The sequence below is a fragment of the Stegodyphus dumicola genome, chromosome X1, assembly GCF_044657685.1.
Source record: "Stegodyphus dumicola isolate Sdum_Otavi_A_Nest chromosome X1, ASM4465768v1".
Classification (NCBI taxonomy): Eukaryota; Metazoa; Arthropoda; class Arachnida; order Araneae; family Eresidae; genus Stegodyphus; species Stegodyphus dumicola.
In genome coordinates this window covers 142,498,971-142,519,622 of record NC_140780.1, presented here as the reverse complement: position 1 = coordinate 142,519,622, position 20,652 = coordinate 142,498,971, and the positions used below count along the sequence as shown (strand labels likewise).

The following is a 20,652-nucleotide window of genomic DNA, read 5'->3' as shown; positions in this document are numbered from 1 at the left end:
TTTGTTAATAAGAATTTTTTTGTGTACTCATTTTTATAAACGTGTACCTGTTATTAACCTATGTAAGCTACTTTACGTCATTTTTTTCATACATTCGTTTTCACTGTTGGCAATATGGTACTCTCATGCGAAATTTGAACGAGAATGTTGCAGAGGATGGAATATGAGAGTCTCGTTCACTTACCAACAGTTACTCGAGATGACTTGCAGATCAACGGATTTTAAGCTCCTCCACACCCTAAAGCCATTATCGTCCCAGACATCATGCCTTATTATTCGATATTTAGGTCCAATCTCATCCATCGCTTCGCAGTCAGCTGAGGCTGACTATAACTGTGATATTTATCAATTTGTTTTATAATACACTTTCAGTAAAATTTAATTACGTTCATACATCCACATACGTACATATTTTGTCCAGCTTACAGGATGGTAAGCAGCTCAAAGAAGAAAGCTTCGGAATCCTTTTAGGATGTATGTACGCAGTAAGCAACTCATAATATAAGAAACTGTTGCATTAAATTTCATAAATATTATGAAGAAGTTTTTTTTTTTTTTTTCCTTTGGATAATTATTAAAATGGTTTAAAGAAAAGGGATAGTAGATAACGTTTTTTAGGAAAATATACGACCTGTTACGAATGTATATAAACTACTTACTTTAGTGCCCTTAGAATAATTATTTCTAAGAAATGTTGTCTTATGCTGCTCTCAGAATAATACTTTCTAAGAAAGTTTGTCTTTGTATGATATGGCTCAGCAGCAGCCAAACGGCAAGATCGGCGAACATTAAAAATTTGGCCTGGGTTCACTTTCCAACGGAAAGCTTGGCTGCTTCCCTGAATGTAACGTATATACGAGCCAGTTTCCTCCACGAAGGCATTTCTTTCTTTACGCAGATAGCATTCGAGTGTTTTGCCCTACTCCAAATAATCCCTAATCCAACCAAATAGCTCTAATCCCCCCATTTCTTTGTGACATGAGAAGAGAATTATATAATCGTGCATACAACCTGTTTTGTCGGTGTTAATTTGCGTCGCTAATAAGCAGTCAGTATTTTAATGATTTTGGGCATATGAAGTGCTATGTAGAATGAAAAGAAAGGTTAGGTTAAGTTAGGTACTTTGTACAGCCAAGAAGGTTGTCTGTCTAAGAGAATGAGATGCCTTCTTGGAGGACTTTTTGAGAGAAAACTTCCTCGTATTCACGTTATATATACGGGAAAAATACAAAAAACAACCATGCTGCTAGCACGTTTGCCTAATATTCGGACCCAAAACTATGTCGAACCAGAAAGAAAAAGGAAGAAGTACAGAACGCGAAACGCACGTTTTTATATATGTTAATTTCCATGCATTATGAGGTTTTCTAGGGTCTAAAGACAGACAACAAAGAAAAGTTATGTTACTCTGAAGTCAGATTTTTGTGTTCAAGCCTATAAGAAGAGTTAAAATTTGTTTGAAAGGGGCTTTTTTTAGGGGGGGGGGATGTACTTTGAGGGTCCGGTTCGAATCCCAGCATTGCTGTGGATATGTATCTTCGAATTTATTCGTGTCTGTAAAGCTTTTCTTATGACGCTTGGTTTGTTTTCTTACTTGCAAAGCACTTGAGAGCTGTCTGCTTAAGGGAAAGGATGCCTTCGTGGAGGAGTTTCTAAGAAAAACTGTCTTGTATCCCCGTTACACATCGGAAAAACCACGAAAGCGCCCATGCAGCTACACCATTCGGCGGAATTTGAGCCGGGTCGAAATACCAGTTTTCAGTGACTTTGCCGCTGGTGAGCTTGTTTCGTATGGAAGAGACAGACGTAAAACCAAATTAGTCATCTGACGAATATTAAATCTATATAGTAAACACCAGCCAGTTGGATTTCTACTTCATTTAATACCTTTCCTTATGCTGTTTGGGACATGGGAATGACTAAAACTTAAACCAGATCTCTTGAGATTAAGAAGTAGGAAAATATATGTTGCCAATTATAATTGTGTTATTTTTTTAGAAGTGCTATATTTAATGCCATTTTCTGAAAAGTTTTTAAATTAAAGTTACAGTAGTGCCAGACGAAGATTTTTCAAACCCGTGCAGAAAGCATCTCCAGAGCCCTTTAATTTAGCCTTAGGACTAATTAACAGCTAATTTAAATTAATTATGTACACATTTCTTTCCCTATTAAGCTTTGCGCGTAGAGTGGCCTTTTGCGCGTAGAGTGGCCGAATTTAGAAGTGACCCACTTCTAAATTCGGCGCGGACTACAGTTTTGCAATGTGTGGAAAAAGGCTTCCTCTGAATTAAATATTGGTAATTAAATTATGTTAATTTTAATTAAATTGAATACAAATTACTTAATCGATTAAATACTGATCTCTGTCAGTTTCTAAGAACGAAATATTGAAATTTCCTTCCCTGATGTCTTTATGTTGTAAACTAAAATACTAATATTTAATTTGCCTTATTTTTATTCTTCTAGTGAAAAAAGGAAAGAATTACTACGCTTATCTTATAAAGAAGGAAACGCATTAGATTCTGATTACGAAACAAAAAAAAAAAAAAAAAAGCTCCGAACTGAGTAGCCGATCAAACTTGAAAATGCATCGTTATTGTAGTTACCGATAGTATCAATGATACACGTGGTGTTGTTTAGCAGCAAGTAAAGAAAAGGCACATCCCAACTGAACTCGACGCATGCGCAGTAGAGCCGGTGTTGAGAGGTGAAAACAGTGAAAGATGGTTACGGTGGGTCGTGTGTGAAGCAAAAAACTTCTGGACTGTCTGGGAAATAACATCCCATGTAATACCCAGTTTGTAAATACCCTGATGGCCGAACCAAAGCGGATACAATTAGAAGCACCTAAGTCACTACACCGAGAGAAAAAAGTGAAAGAAGTGCCTCCAACCTACCGTTTTGAGTTAAAGCTTTCCGACAAGAACACCGAATCTGCGGAGTTTTCATATGCGGAGCTGGTGAAGGAAGCTCGGGTAAGTTAATGCAGGCGATCGGTGTTTTCTGAACTACTCTTCATTGGTTAGCCCTAAATGCGGTAAGGCTGTATCATGCTTTGTTGCTGCGTATTGTGATATTGCATTCCGTTTGATTAAAATGAAGTTTATTAAGATGGCTTCTAACTTAGTATGTAGGTCTTACAAAAAACTTGTAATTGGTGATATTTACCAGCTTTTATTGATTTCTTGGGAATATATTAAAAAAATTTCACGCTCGAAATGCTGATGAAAAAAGCCTAGAATGACCTCGACTAATAAAATGGTCGCCATATTTGGAAGGATGCAGGGACACGGGTTGGGCAAATGCTGAGTAGTTTGGATTAGTGAAATGTAGAATAGCGGGTGGGAAAAAATTAATTTGCACCTAATGAAATATAATTGCAATTTATCTATCGGTAGTATAAGCAACCAATGAAGACCTAAATAAATAAATATATATTTATTTTTTAGTCACCTTTAAACCAGAATATTGAGAAGTTTCCTTTTATTTTTCGCTTGGTTTCCAGGTTTATCGTAATAATGTTCTTGTACGGGTATTTATATATACACATATAATTTTCCTAAGACTTTTATTATTTAGTGTTCTCCCTCCTTGGATTCTCAATCGTTTAAGACGGTTTTTAACGCTAAATTTATGTATTTTTAATTTCAGTTTAAAGCATTGTCAGATATTTTATGCCATTGTTTACATTATTAACCGCTTGAGCATAAGTGTTTTGTGAATAATCTTATGTGCATGTTCAGTTCGTAATTTTTTTATCACGTGCGCCTACTGTATCCAATTTAAATTAAGTACTCTGTGTTCCGTAAAACAATTTAAGCCTTATGCATGAAAATGTCATGCTTTTTGCATTTATGGCTGTTTCACGTCGTGAATAAGAAAAGTATGCACTATTTTCAACACAGATGTTCTAAAAGCTTTTCTAATGTAATGGATTTAGGCTTATGGAACATCGGGGGAAGGGACTCTTTTCGAGACACTGAATTTGAAAGACTCCAACACGAGTATTTACGGAGGAGGGGGGAGAGACACATTGACTCTTTTCGAGGCACTGAATTTGTGTTGGAGTATTTACGGAGGAGGGGGGAGAGACACGATTTTGTTGTTGTCTGAGTGCAATATTAGAAGGATAATCGTATAAATATATTGCTAATGCTATTTTTATCGTATCTTGTTTAGTATGGTGGAAAATTGCCGCGCTTCGAATTATGAAACCAAGTGTTAACCGCTAGGGGTACTAAAGCATTAGGGGAATAGAATAAATATTAAGTTATCAGTATCAAAGAAACAGAGCGTGTTTAGGGAAATTCCAAAATTTTATTTGTAAAATCTAGTTTGTTTAAAGCACTGTTGGCGAAGTATAAGTACGATTTGGCGATATTTCATGCCACTAAGAGTCACGTGATGGGAAGCTGATCAAGGTAGAGATGTCACACGTACAAATAAATATTTCTTTTATTTTAGAAAGAAAGTTCATGAAAAAAATTACATAGGGCTTTTCACATAGGAAAACGATGAAAGAAATAAAAGTTTTAGAAGTTAAGACATGTTATTAATTTCTATATGATGAATACATGTGTTTTCTTATATAAAAGTAAAAAGGCAAAATAGTTGCCATTGCAAGTTCAAGTGAAATTGCTGGTTACCTTAGAGAAAATGAATAATTAAAAATGCTTTAATTTGAATAATTAACTGTATGTATGTAATGATGAAACATACTTAAATCGTTTTAAACAGTTCTTTCAGGAAATTAGATGGGAAAGTAAATGAATTTAATGTGCTTATAATTAATATTAGAAGCATCAATATTTTATACTGAGTTTTAAAATCAGTATTTATTGGGTAGGGGGATAAAAAGCAAGAAGAGCCTTTTCATCAAATTATCTTGCTTAAATAAAAATATAAGAAATTTCTTTGTCTTTCCTTAATGTCCTGTTTGAAAAGGAAATGCACATGGAATCAGCACATCAATAGGGAAGGCACATACATCTTATTGTGATTCTAAGCCCCATATTGACGTTAATGAAAAAGCATATAACCTTTAAGTATAGAGGTTCATTTTCTGTTGCGTAAACATAGAGGAAGGGTCTCTCAGACCACGCTCTATTTTATGCATTTTAAAAATAAAAAAAATTTAAATAATGTGTTATTATAGAAGCATTAATACACTTTGCTTGTTATACTGAAGTAATTAATTATTTTTAAAACTTTAAAATTAATGCATTAAAAATTAATTTTTAACTCTTTCATGGAAAAGTATGTAACGCTTAATCAAATAAAATAAACACTACTTACTTGCAAATGCATATAAACTAAACTATTTAATAAATGTTCCATCTGCAGAACCTGCATTATATAAAATAATGCAAAAAAGCATAATATATAAAGAATATTAAAAAACTGCAGCACATTATTTTAAGCATTTTCAACACAATGTTTAGCAAATTCTCTTGTCACGTTCATTACATGTTGGATTCTTGCAGCTGAAACATAGATAGGTAATTTTTCTTCTTAGTCTAGGAAGACAAAGAAAACATATTACATTTTTTAAGGGTATCAGTTATATCTGGGTTAGAATAGATTCTGCTGGAAACTCCTAGCCCTCTCTGAATGCTTATTTTTTGAAGCCTCTGTTCCATATGTGGTTTCATTAATTCTGATAACTCTATCAAAAAAATCAGTTTTTTTCCATGATAACATGTGCATTAATTCCACTTACATCAAATAACCTAAAGAATATGGCCATTGCCTTGTTCTTCGACTTGTAGAATGTTTAGAACATTTTTCATCCAATGCATCTACACCTCCTTTAGTCAAATTGTAAAATGTTATTATTTCTGGTTTCCCAGTTTCAAGGTCTTTTGATTTCGAATGATGCTTTGAAGAAATGAGAATAACAATTTTTAATTTTGGAGGCACATATAAAACGAGAGTCATTCTATCTGTGAATGCATAAAGGGAAGGTCTTTCACTTTTCGTTTTATTTGGAAAAAATTCACTTCGTATTTCTCTCTTATTTTTTTAATAGTACTAACATATGTCAAACATTTTAGAGTCGAGTTCTTTTACAAGTTCAACACTCAAGTAGTGATAAAACCATCTCTCCTCATGCGAGAGAAAAGTAACGTGAACACAGAGGTGAGGTCTGTATGACCGCGGCCCAATTTTTAAAAATTATTAAAAAAAAACTGACGGATAGAGTTTAAAAAAAAAATTTAGGAATAGTTATATTGAATGTCAACTTGAAAGTACTGAAAAGAAATAGAATAACTATAAAACTTATAAACAGCTTCGCAGTTCCAAAAATATTGGCGCGGTTGTAGAGACCCCACCTCTGTGTTTAACCCTTTTGGTGCACGGTGCTCGCGCCCTGAAACCACCAATTTTCAAATTTTTTACCTCCTCTTCTTTCCGAAATTTTTGAGTGAAAATCAATTGATTACTGATCTTTTACTTCTACATAACACAAAATGACTGCAGAATCATACATGTTTTAGGTCTTAGTACTTCAAATCGGATGTCTTTTAAAATTTGTTTTCAATGAAACAAAATAACTTCCTTTTATTAATATAAACAACTTTAAATTAAAAAAGTTATTCATCGCACATCATGATTTCTATCATAAACAATAAAAAATAGCAATAATTAAGCTGCATATATAAAGAAAACCCTCTATATGTATGGCATTTGCTTTGTGGCATTTGCTTTGTCGACCACTGCACCACTAGAGCATTGTGTCCCAACATGGGGCCCACACCCCACAGGGGGCACTTAGATTGTTAAAGGGGGCAATTCGAAAATGGACTGTTCCACAGTTTAAGGTGACAAGGAATGTTCAAATTTTCTTCAAGATGTCAAAATTTTTCAAAATTTCATTTTTTATTCCCAAAAGTAAAAAACAATGTAAGTGATATATACGTAAAATGTTTTTAAATTGATGTGCATTTTAAATATGGTATAAAGAATTTTTGCTGCAGAGATTTAAATCCTTAGAAATTTCTCCCTAAAACTTATCATTCAAGTTTCTTTCGTAAACATTTCGATTTTTGTATATTAAAAATTATGTATTTGGTAAGGGGAGCAAAGGAATTTTAGAGAGGATTAGGTGAGGCAATAGCACAAAAAAGGTTGGGAAACGCTGCTCTAGAGGCTCCGTGGTCGTGTCTTTACAATGGCGTTTGCTTCCTTCTCAGATAGGAATGTTTACTTTTACCCAGATATAGATAAGGGGTTTTGAAACCACAGAGTTATTTTATTACTAAACAATACATGCACTTGCCCAGTAAAAAGGTCTTTTTTTTCCAGAGATTTTTCTCTGACCTCAGTCCACTTGCTCCCCAAGCAAGTATTGAGATTTTATAAATTATTTCCTGTGGTTTAAATTTAATGTAATATACTTTGCTATAATTAAAAAAGAAATCTCATAAAGTTTTATTTAAATTTAAAATATTTTGGGACGAAATGCGAATAAAATAAATATGAATGGGAAACAAATGATCCGTGCCAAAGCCAAAAAGGCCAAGCCCTCCTCCCCCCATTAACATAAAAAACCACAAATTTCATGTGCCAGCTGAAAAGAAACTAAATTACGCTGAACATATAACAGTGAAATAAGATCCAAGCAGTGTACATTTTGTAGAAGGAAGAAACCTTCATAGAAGGTAAAACATGCTTTGAACAGTGTCACAAAAAAATTTGTTCTTTGATATTAAAAATTAAAAAAAAATTGACCTTTTTTTTATCCTTATTTTACCGAGTTTTTTTAATCCATTTAGCCAAACGTCCTTATTATGTAGATATTTTCACTGCTATAGAAAAATTACATAAATGTTTATTTTAAAATTTTTCTTGACGATTTACTTTGTAAAATAGTGTAAAAAATTATATTTAATGCAATTCTTACATAGATTTTTTTTAAATTCATAAATTTCATCATTTATTGGAAACATGCTCTGAGAAAGGTAAATTTTTTTTTCCTACTTCCTCAGTAAGTTTCAAAGTCCTAGATGCGTGGTGGTTTCACAGTGCGACCACCACCCACAGAACAATGGGCAAGAGTGGATTTTATTAAATTCATATATTATTTGTCTCTAGGATCAATTTCTAGAGTATTCAATTTCTAGAGTTTTTAGTTAAAAAAATTATAAAAATAATATCGTGTGCGTTAAAGGGTTAATGAAGAGCTGTCTTCTTAAAAAGTATATTTTTCAGAAATCTACTTTAGCTAACTTTTTTCGGATATATAGAATTTTCCATTACAGTTCTGTCCTTAATGTTTTATATATATTTATGATTAATTTATAAAACATAATCTGTGGTTGCTCTAAATGTTTTAAAATATAGCTTCAGTATATTTTTATTGAATGTAGAACTGTGTATGAAGGAATTTTTTTCCCCACCCCTCAAAATGCAGAAAATAATGCTGAAAGTTGAAAAAAAAAATGAGTTATGTGTTACAGTGAGAACAAGCTATAAGATGACGAGATACAATTAAAATGTATCCAGTTTTATTTTCAAACTGCATTTCTGGAAAATAGTGTACATATTTGCATATGATTAGATTATTTCAATACTTATGCAGTGTTTTGGTACATAATGCATTCCAGTTCAGATGCAGTATTATTGTGGTTTAAATTCAGCATTAGAATCCCTTACCGTCAGGTTTTTTTTGGAGGGGGTTTGTTTTGGGCATAGCACTCAAGGGCTATCTGCCTAAGGGGAGGGATGCCTACATGGATTACTTTTTAAGGAAAGTTGCTCGTATACACATTACACATGGGGGGGGGACCACAAAAACACATTTGCAGCCAGCCTGTTTGCTCGAATCTCAGACTGAGCTATCAGCATTCAGTGACTACACTCGGCTGCTGGTATGCTGCATATGAGAGAGTAAATATATGAAGTAATCTACAGTATACTTTGTTTAATATCTGTGGTGGCTTACTGAATATAATTTATGTTAAATTTTATAATGTATGTGTTGTGCAAATAGTGTCTCCTCATAGCATTTGGAATTACTCTCGATTTAACATAACTGCAGCAAGTACTAGAACATGGAATGGAATAACCACAAGTATTTTGTTTGATAAATTTTTCTCATTGTTTAGCTCTGTTTTCTCATGAAATCTAAATCCCTTGAGGTTATTTCTTTCCAGTTTAGAAATCAAAGATGGAAGCAGCTAAGTTAATTCATTCTCTTTGCAAAACTCAATTTATTACTATTTTAAATAAATGTTGTATAGAGCAATTTTGTCATGTTTTTGATAATTCAGAAGCATGCTTCCTTGGAGATGTTTGTGTTTGAATTTCCAAATTGTGAGAACTTTTAATGCATTAAAATATCTATTTTTAGCTGATCTTTTGTGAATTAATGTTCATCCTGATTTCTTCCCATGTTTCTTGATTAATCTGTAATTTCTGATTTCAATATATTGAACTATCAGAAGTAATGCAGTATGTGAAAATCTGTTGAATGTTATAAAAGTTGCTAACATCCAAGTCACTAGGCTGGAGTTTAAATTCCAGATAAAGCATAGATGATTTGGACTGTTTTGTCTTTGTTGAATGGGGGTTATTTCAATCTTTCAGTGTAAAAACTCTGTAAAAAGGTATACAATTTTTTTTTCCACATTAAAATATTTAAGGAGGAATATTGCAGTTTTTTCATTACAGTCAAAAGTCGTTAATTCGGACACCCATAATTCGGAATGATCTATAATCCGGACCTCAAAGCTAAAAACTTTCTGTGCATGCTCCGCGTTGACACATGCGCATAGGCGTTTATGCGTGCACGTAAGACCTCTTACGACTGCGCATTTGCATGTGCGCAAGCGCAGAATACGTTTTCACGTGCGCGTTTTATGTATAACGGACGGTGTAAGCTAAAATTATCTAATTATCTATTTCAGTTAATGTTAATGATTGCGTTGTTCCTTAATTTTCGAATTGGATCCGGCTTATTATTTTTTGCAGAGTGTAAGAGCAATACTAAAAAAGTAAACTTGAACTTTCGATTATGTCAAATAGAATTTTTGATTCTGGAGCTCCCAAAGGATCGTACAAAACGAAAGTATGTTTCGATGTCCATCAAACAAAAAGAGGAATTGCCGCAAAAAATGGATAAAGACATGAAGAATGTGACAGAGAGGTTAGTGAAAACGAAAAAATTTCGATTGACAAGTTTCGGTTATCTCGGCACAGCAATTAACGGGACTTGAACAGCGGAACTTTGTAAGTGAACAAAAAATTATGTCTGTTTATAGAATTAAAGAGAAAGTATTATCACATAAAACGAAACAACTTACATTGAAAGAAATGTTTAATAAAGTAAACAAATAAATATTAAGCTTTCTTTTTGTAAATTTTGATTTCTTTATTTCATAAATTACGGTTTCATATTTTTAATTTTAGAATTTCTGCATGCCATCTTACGTGATTTAAACTGATGATCTATAATCCGGAAAAATCGATAATCCGGAATCGCCGAAGTCCCGACGAGTCCGGATTAACGACTTTTGACTGTATAAAACTGGTAAGTTGATATATCTAATGAAAAGCAAATAAAACCTAAGTTTTGTTCAGAAATATCCAGTAAATGTTATAGTGCCCTTAGTATCAGAAAAATAATTATATACCAAAATAATTACTTCACTTTTTCTTGCTAATTCCTGTAGAATGGGCTGAACCTATTTCCTTTATATATTCAGACTTGTCTGTATCTGAGCATCAACAGACTCTTTCCACAGTATATGTGGCGTAATTTGTTCGCTGTTAATTGTAATTTCTACTTGTGACATTAGAAATGGGGGAGGATTATTTGCATATGCTTTTTTCTGTGGTACTTCTTTCAATAAAATCTCTAGTAGTATCGGATAGAGCTAATTTAATTGGCCTTTTAAGGCTCATGCAGACGATTACGTTTGCTCTAGTTGCTGCTATTTTTTCTTCAACAGTGTAAATTCGCATTGTGTTGAGGACATAAACCTCACTTTGTTCGTGTTAGCTTTTTCTTCCTAGTGTGAATGAATAGCCAGTAGTTGACTGAGATAATAATCATATGTCATTATCTGAATGAACTTGTTTACTCTTTTCAATATAGTGTCAGAACCACACAGCAGTGAGTTTTTATTTAATGAAATCCCTATTGTCCTCATTTGTAAAATCATCAGCATTGTTTACAGTCCTCAGTTCTCTCGAATCACATACCGGTTAGAACTTCTAATTCTCTTTAAAGAAAAAACTGTATACAGTACAAAGTCTGTAATCCGGACTCGTCGGGACTTCGGCGATTCCGGATTAGGGGTTTTTCCGTATTATAGATCATCAGTTTAAATCTGGTAAGATGACATGCAGAAATTATACAATTAAAAATATGAAACCGTAATTTATGAAATAAGGAGCAATTATGATCTAAAGGGTATCAAATTTTCAAAAAAAAATGCTTAATATTTATTTGTTTACTTTATTAAACATTTTTTCAACGTGCACACGCATAAAGCATACATTATGCACATGCGTAAAGTTTGTGGCTTTGAGGTCCGGATTATAGATCATTCTGGATAATGGACATCCAGAGTATGGACTTTCTACTGTATTTATAAAGCAAGCATCCGACTAATTTATTCATATGCTTCACCTGTATGGAGCACCGTAAGCAGTAAGAACCTAGATAAATTACAAATTCTACATTATCTGCTGTATAAAATATTCCTTAATTATTACAGTGTTTGCTATTTTATATATAACAAGAAGCTCTATAAGGATGTCCTTATCATATGCATCAAAAACCAAATTTTTCCAACAAAATATATTGCAAATCAAAATTTAATACTTTATTTACATTTTTTCATAGAAAGGTATATTTTCTTTTTTAAATTAAAAATTAGTTCATTTTTGTGTTTTGCTGTGAATACAGTTTTCTTTTTAACTTATTAAATTTTAATTTGCAATAAATAACTGTTATTGGTACTTTTCCATTTCGCCGACGCAAATCTCGCCAAGCAGACTTTATTGGCGACAATACACAGTATGCACATAAAAAATGTTAACAAATGTTAGTTCTAAAAATTTTTTATTTTGAAGGCATAAACATTTTAATATTGTTTAAAATTTTGTAGAAACACAATAAATTTGTAAAAAAAGTTAATTTATGAGTTTACTATGCTTTAATGGTACAACATACTTATTTGCCATTTCATCTCACGTGACCCCAAGTGATGTCATCTCACGTAAACTACACTACAAATATTTAATTCTCTCAGTAATTATATACATTAATTTCAAGTTAAATATTAATATGGAATACAAGTTTAAATGCAACAATTATTTCAATTCGTACGAATAGCTTACTCGGAAATTACGTAAAATCGCAGTGCTTTACTTTCCTAGTGCATTCTCATTAGAATTGATGAATTTAACCCTTGACTTTGCCTTTTCTATATTTTAGCCTTCGGGTGAGCGGTTGCATCCAAATTGACTTAATTACTGTGAATGGCCTTAGGGCATAAAATTTAACTATCTGGTAAAAATTCTATGTAATTCTATTCCAGTGTCGAAAGAAACGATCAATCTGATAAGAAATGGCTGTGACTTGTTTTGAAAATGAGGTGTAAAAGGTTACTAGCGAGGATATTCAATTTGGCGTCATTTGTACCATTTTTGGCGACTTTATTGCTTACGCAGGCAAAAAGGAAAAGTACCCTTTTATTTTATAAAATTTGATCTTTTAATTTATATGTATATTTACCAGAATGCTCAAATTATAAGACACTTTACTTATTAAACAATTCCCTTATATGTACTTCTAACCACACGTAAACAAGTAAAACGGGGGGGAATCTTAAAAAATATGAAGTTCATTTTATTATATGATGGATAGACTTTCAAGTCCTTCAGTTAGCCTTTTACTGTGTATTTGGGAAATACTTTCATAAATCATAATTTGCATTAAAATTTATTAATTAAATTATTAACTGCTTAATCTTATTACACTTTCTTGTTAAATTTCGTAATCTTATGAACCGATTGTGGTCTGAGCTGATCATGAAACATTTTGCACTTACAGCTTTCCATGAATGACACATGACTTTTTTCCTTCTTGATAATTCTGTTGGCTAAACGCAGACTTTGCTCGCATCTTGCATCTAAAATCAAAAGTTTATAAGGTATTTTCTCACTCATTATCATGAGCCTTCATGTCATTGCTGCAGACATGTTCAGCTGACAGTCATGAGATCCGGAGTTAAAATCTCGAAGGCATAGTTATTTTCACTAGCTAAGGAAGCGTAAAGTAACTACACATGTGCAGATCTGTAACTGTAAAACACTGAATTAATTGCTTATATGTATTTGTAAATGTCAGCTTCTTGCAAAATCCCAAACGTGCCTTTTCCTGTTTCTTGTCAAAGTTGCTATAATAGGAGTAACCTTGTAGCTGTGGTGTACCAAACCAATCTACCAATATGATTCAGTATGTCGCACAGTAGGAGATATTTAGAACAGTTCAATTCCCTCAGCAATGCATGAAGAGTTGGGGAATAGAAGTCAAGAATACAGATTTATAGTTTTATTATATATGAACTATTCATCATTCAGATATATTTATTAATGTAAAATGAACAAAATAAAATAACTATACCATCAATATAAATAAAAAAATTAAGTTGTACATATCTGACGTATTACGTATCATTTAAATATATTTATTAAAATAAAAGGTAAACAGCATACAATTGCAACGTAATAGCAAAACAAGGTACGTAACATCATTAACTTCAGTATCCTCAAAAGCAATGCTAAATGCAAGTTTCTTGTAATCCAGAATTCTCTTTTGTTGTTACATTTTCTGCTGTTTCAGTTATTCGTCTTTCATTAGTTCGCTCAAAAACTAATATTTCTTGAATTAGGGATAAAATTGTTTGTAGATTTGGTAAATTGCTGAACAGTATTTCAACACTTTTTAAAAACACATCCTTTAATATATTTGCCTTCTGTGAAAGCTCTGTCTTTGGCAACCACACAGTGAGCAATTATAAAACTACATTAGTCACACTCGGTTTGGTTCCAGTTGTTTGAAAAAAAAAAATGTAATTTGTTTCTTACATCCAGAAATAGCTTTATTTATAACTTAAATTTCTCATCGGAATTCTGAAATGTGTACTGATGTTTAGTTGGAAAATAGCTTTGTGTACTTAATGTGCGACATAACACAAGTACGACACAATTATTTTTATGTACGAATATATATTCATTCGTTCAAGAGTCATGAAACATGAGAACATCAGGTTTTCTTTTTTAGTGGACATTTAATTAAATATGTAAGTATGAGTTGTCACACTATTTAAACAAACAAAACAGAAGTTTTCACAATAAAACTAAGAATGGGGGAAACTAAGAAATGTGAAACTAAGAAAGTTAAAAGTTACTTATAGTGCACGGTGGGCATTGATTAAAATCATATTCGATAGTCGTGCCGACGAACCGAATGAAAGGTGAGAAAATGTCTGAGGTGGGTCGGTGCAGAGAGGAGAGACAGGGCGATAGATCTTTATGTGATAACTTTGTAGAGTGCCACTGAGAATTGTACTATGTGCCAAAAGTTGCCGACACCTGTGTTATAACATAGAACGGGTTCTCAACTGGTTGAATTCCCCCCCCCCCCCGTAGGGATGAAAATGCACTTCTCTTTTTATTTAGCTATTATTTAGTTTATGAATATAACTATCTACTTTCATTCAACATTCTACACTCTTTGTTGTTCAATTTATAAAACATGTTAAATAGCATCTGAACCAGATAAATAAATATATATATGTCTCAAGTTTGAGAAAGGAGAGGGGAATGATTTTTCTAGCAGAGGTGAAAAGGGTGCATGGGGCAAGAAAAGTTGAATGAATGATGTAGAAGTATCATGGATCATTCATGGCAATTTTTTTTTCTTTACGTTCTTAAAAAAAAGGGGCTGCAAGCATATTATCAGTAACTAAAGTTGCAAACACCATTTACAGTAATGCAACCCTGAAATTTTTGGCATGCCTTTCCCTTAGTTTACATCACATCCTTTGTATTAAAAACAAATCAGATTTGCTTTAAGTTAGAACTTTTAGGAATTAAGAAATTTGAGCCATTAAGGCTAAGTTTTCATTTTATTTCCCTTTCTTATTTGTACAAAATTATGAAAAAGTTCCTATTTATGGAAAAGAAAGTCTATTCTATGTATATAGAGAAATTTATATAAAAGTGCATTAGCGTGCATAAATGCATATACAGATTTTATACTGAAAACGTCAAAACACTTACTGCCTGAAAATGTCAGGTTCTAACTGAACACCTGAAAGGAAAATATTTACCATTAAAAAATTTAAAAAATAAAAATTTAAAAGGTAATACAAATACTTTGCATCTCATTTAAATAAAAATATCTAACAACTCACATCATTAAATTTTAATTATCAAATAAAATTGTGCCTGTATCTGTCAAGCAATCAGTTCAAAAAGAATTTTATAATTCCAGTATGTATTTTTGCATTTTCTTTTTGAACGGAAAATGGTACAAGTAGCTAAAACTCAAGTTTCAGAATTTAGGTTTCCTAAAGAAGACCTAGGAAATGATATAACTTCAGAATGTTCTCCGAGATAGAGATTTCATTCTTTAAAATGAAAATTAAAAAATTATTTAAAAGAACAAATTTCATTCTTTAAAAATTGGGAAAGGGGGAAGAGAGAAGGATTTTAAAGATGATAAAACTCAGAGTTTAAAAAGAAAGTATGAATGTTCCCCCAATAACATTTGTTTGAATACCTCATTGCCAGGGGCATAGCTAGAGTTTCCAGCGCCTAGGGACAGCTGAAGAATTTGTCCCCCTTTCTGTATGCCAAGAATGGGAAACATTTCATTAAAAAGTTTCGTAGCATCAGTTTAGCGCCCCTTGGATGCTGCACCCGGAGACAGATGTCCAGCGTTGCCCCACCCTAGCTACGCCATTGCTGGTGTATTAAATCATGAATTATTGGCTTATATTTTTTTAAAATCCATGTGATATTTGATGGATTGTTACTTTGTACATTAATATCATTAGTTTCTTTAAGCGTCTGATGTAGTCGGTAAATTCAGTTAGTGTTTTCTTTGATGTGTTGTCTTTATGCGATTCTTTTTTTTTTGTCACGGCTTTCCGAATTAGTCTCATTCGCCATTTGACATTTTCTATTGGTTTATTCCATTTTAAAGAGGATAAAAACATAAAGCACATACTAATATTTTAAACTGGTAGAATTAAAGATCTGAATGTTACAAATTATCAAGCTGGTTCATTAATTTTTTTATATGTAATGCTATTGCTGATTAATTACTTCAAACTCTGGTACTCCAGGGAAAGAAAACAAATACAGTCAAAAGTTGTTAATCCGGACTCGTCGGGACTTCGGCAATTCTGGATTATCGATTTTTCCGGATTATAGATCATCAGTTTAAATCTGGTAAGATAGCGTGCAGAAATTACAAAATTAAAAATATGAAACCGTAATTTATGAAATAAAGAACAATTATGATCTAAAGGATATCAAAATTTACAAAAAGAAAAAGCTTAATATTTATTTGTTTACTTTATTAAACATTTCTTTCAATGTAAGTTGTTTAAGTTGCTTCATTTCATGTGATAATACTTTCTCTTTAATTCTATTAAACAGACATAATTTCTTGTTTAGTTACAAAGTTCCGCTGTTCAAGTCCTATAATTGCTGTGTTGAGAATACAGACTAATTTTAATTTGTCAATCGAAATTTTTTCGTTTTCAATAACCTCTGGGTCACTTTCTTTACTATCGGAAGCGAATTATAATGACGAGGAACTTGATTTTAATCATATCAAAGACGGAGTACATCGAGATGAAATACTACATTTAGTAAAGAAATATAAGCCAAATAAAATAAAAAATCTGCCCTGAAGATAAGGATAGTGCTGACAGATCAACTTCCAATTCATTGCGCGCCGCGACGTGAAACTGATAAAGAGATTTCGGATTTCGAAACATACTTTCGCTTTGTAGATACTTTACATATTAGTAAATATATATCGGAAATTCTATTTAACATAATCGAAAGTTCAAGCTTACTTTTATAAAATTGCTCTAACAGTCTGCAAAAAATAATAAGCCGGATCCAATTCAAAGATTAAGGAACAACGCAATCTGCAACATTAACTGAATTAGATAATTTTAGCTTAGTTTATACCATCCGTTACACATTAAACGCGCATGCGCACACACATATTCGCAGCCATAAAGGGCTTGCGCGCACTCGTAAACGCCTATGCGCATGCGTGAACGAAAGTTTGTAGCTTTGATGTCCGGATTATAGATCATTCCGGATTATGGGTGTCCGAATTAACGACTTTTGACTGTACATATTATTTGTGTCAAGAACTTTTCTTAGTGCTAATTAAATCCATGGTGTCTGATATGAGTTGTTCGTTATAATGTAAGTTGTCCTGTACCATATTTAAAATTAGGAAAGGAACCTTGGGAGATATTAATATATTTGGTATTCATGTGCTTTCCTGTTAATTATTAACACGTTGAGCCCGGCGCCGAATTTGCCGTCCTTTCCATTCAACCAGCAGCGAGCAATCAAGTGCTGCAATGTTGACTTAAAATTATTCATAAATTATACAAAAAAGAAGACGCACATAAAGTCTGATGGTATTGTTCAAAATGTTATGATCACAATTCAAAACTATTTGGACACAAGGTTAACAAAAAAGTTGTTACGTATTGTAATATGTGTAAAGCTAAGCTGTATTTTTGTTAAGAATGTTTCAATAAATATCATTAAAACTACATTTAATCACATTTCTTTGAGACTATAATTTTTTAACATTAATACTGTCGATTGCAGTGCCGGACCCTAGGGACCAACGTCGGCCACACGGAAAGTTCACTGCCTGTCCCAACGAGTTATCATAGTCATGCCAGTCCTTCTCACAGAAGTTTGCTGGAAAAAGTATCACTTATTATTTAGTTAAGTAAGAAACAAGTAATGGATACAACATATAAAAATACTTAAAGTTGATATAAGCTAAATCTTATACCACTCATTATGGCGGAAGTTTGGAGGAAAAAGATCACATTTTGTTTAGTTAGATAATTAACAGATAAAGTTGCTTATTGAGAATTAATCAAAGTTATGTAAAACCAAAATGAAGGTCTTACAAATTTTGTGATGCCGCCAATATTAGCGTGATATCACATTGTTTGGCAATGGATTTTGTTCATCAAAAACAGTCACTAGAAAAATATGTTAAATACCAAATTTTTTAGGTATGAAAATTTATTCAGTATTGTAATAAATATTAGAAAAAATTAAATTTGCTGATTTCGTGCATAAGTTTATGAAAATCTCTTAAAAATTCGTAAAAATAATGGTGGAAATTTGTATAAAAATAAAATGAATATAAATACAACTTTTGAATCTTGAGATTAACATCTTCAATGTTATTTGAGAAACATTTTAAGTATTTTACAATTTTTCAGATTCTTTTTTAATCACAGCAAGTATAAGGGGGAGGAGGATTATTTGAAAAGTTAACATAAACAGTGAATGTGGGATACTAGACGCTTTTCAGAAAATTAAAAAATATAGTTTGGTTTATTTAATCGTTGCAAAGCACGCTAGGGCAATCTGCCTAAGGGAAGGGATGCCTTCGTGGAGGACTTTCTAAATGAAACTTGCTCGTATACACGTTACACATGGGGAAAACCATGAAAACGCCCATGCAGCCAGCCTGTTCGTGGGATTCGAGCCTCGGACCGAACTACCAGTGTTCAGCTACTTTACCGCTCAGCCGCTGGTGGGCTATTAAAAAATATAAAAATTATGTTTATTTCAAGAGTTTAAAAGGATGTTTGCAGCATGGTATATAGCTTTCAGTGTTGCAGTGAACACTGTCATAAGATTTGTATTTATGATCAAGATATTCAAATTACATTTTTTTTTTTTTTTTTTTTTTTTTTTTTTTTTTTTACAAATTACAACAATTTACAGTTTTTAAATTAATATTTCAGCTGGACTTAAATAAAACTGATCTTTCCAAAGTTTTGAGTTAAAACATTTAAAATGGTTTTTTGAGGTTAAGATTTGACTGATTTGAATTCTGGAATCTCAAGTCAGAATTTGCTGTATTTGATGCTTTAAATGTTTCATCCCTAGTGAGTAATGTTACTGTAAATTGTTAATGTGATATTAATAAAAAATATAATAAACATGGAATGCATAAATAGCATAAGAATATATATACAAGGAAAGGTTGCAATAAAAAATACAATACAAAGAATTAATTAGATCGAAGTTTGGAAATGTAGATATTTTACAAACATCAAATATACTTTGTTGCACATGGATATAAACAGCAATTATACAGGTGTATGAAAATATGCAGTATTGAATATGAGCTGTGCAGTCCCTTATGGAGACAGGTCTTTCGAGACATTAGTTTAAACTCTATCAGAATTAGGAAGAGGCTAATGTGGGATGCTGCTAAAGCATACAATTTATCACAATGTTAAAAAGTATTTTCTGTTTTGAAAATACTGCACAATTACATAGTTTACTGTTAGTCCATGCTGATAGTTTGTTGGTTATGTGCTGTTTCAAGTGGAACACAGCCTCTTCAGAGCTTTCAAATATATAATGGCTGAAGCTTCTACCCTGCTACAATGGCATTCTTGTGAAGCTCTGGCTCTAAGGCAGTTAAGGGATGAAAGAAAAGGATAACACCATGTGAAAGAACTAAGTGAGTGAGAAGATATGTCTGTACAGCACAGCTGATACTCTGGGAAAACATTGGTGTGTCCAGTGACATGTTGCGGCCAAGTTCTAGATTAAACTCTGCAGTGATCTGCTTGGGATATGTGTTGAGAACATTTTTTATACCGTAGGTATGATGTTTGAGATTCACAGAAGATAAGTGATCTATTTTCTATGCAGGTGTATTCTTATCCACTTTTAAACTTCAACTGCATTCTTAATTTGTCACAGAATTACTTATCATGATATTTAAAAAGTCATTAGTGTCTTAAAATCTATAGCATTTGCCTGCTGTTGGAAACCAAAGTGACAGTGATGCGTCACATGGTTAAGCTGCTTCAGAGTTTTTTGGTATTCGTAAACAAGCCTGAAAATTTTTCCGTAATGAAATGATGTTTTTCTATGTATTGTTTATCTTTTTGTAGAAATTTTGTTAAATAATGATTGAGAATAGGCAATTAATAAAAATATGTGAAAAGGCTTTAACATTAAAATTATTAAATGAACCAAAAATGAACCGTATTCTTAAAACTGAGCAGAAGAAAAATATTTAAGTATATTCAAGATTCTGTTTTCAGCTAGATCATCTTCATAATTTTTATTATGATGCTTGTGTTGGCATAATTGTTAAAAATTATTGCATTATATATATTCATGCTTATTCTAGCATTATTAAATATTTATTAAGTCGTGTTTTGTTTTCTGTGAAGTAAATTGTAAAAGCAAACAATATTGCTTATGTATGTCATATTATTTTGTCCCTATCAAGTGCAGTCAATTTCTGTGTTGTAAAATTTTCTGATGCACATAGATTCATACGTTAAAATATCAGTAATCCATATTTCTTTTGTTATA

At 32.2% G+C, this 20,652-nt stretch overlaps 1 protein-coding gene across 4 annotated transcripts in view; it reads left to right on the top strand.

The window, feature by feature from the left end:
- The first annotated feature begins 2,613 nt into the window (after positions 1 to 2,613).
- yem (yemanuclein) overlaps positions 2,614 to 20,652 on the top strand; it is a 159,523-nt gene continuing 141,484 nt past the window's right edge. For all 4 annotated transcript variants that reach the window (XR_015038530.1, XM_035369955.2, XM_035369953.2 and 1 more), the window contains exon 1: positions 2,614 to 2,975. Coding sequence is in view for 3 of the 4 variants with exons in the window: in XM_035369955.2 (XP_035225846.1) it covers positions 2,814 to 2,975 (162 nt within the window). In the remaining variant the exon portion in view is untranslated. The remainder of the gene's footprint in view (positions 2,976 to 20,652) is intronic.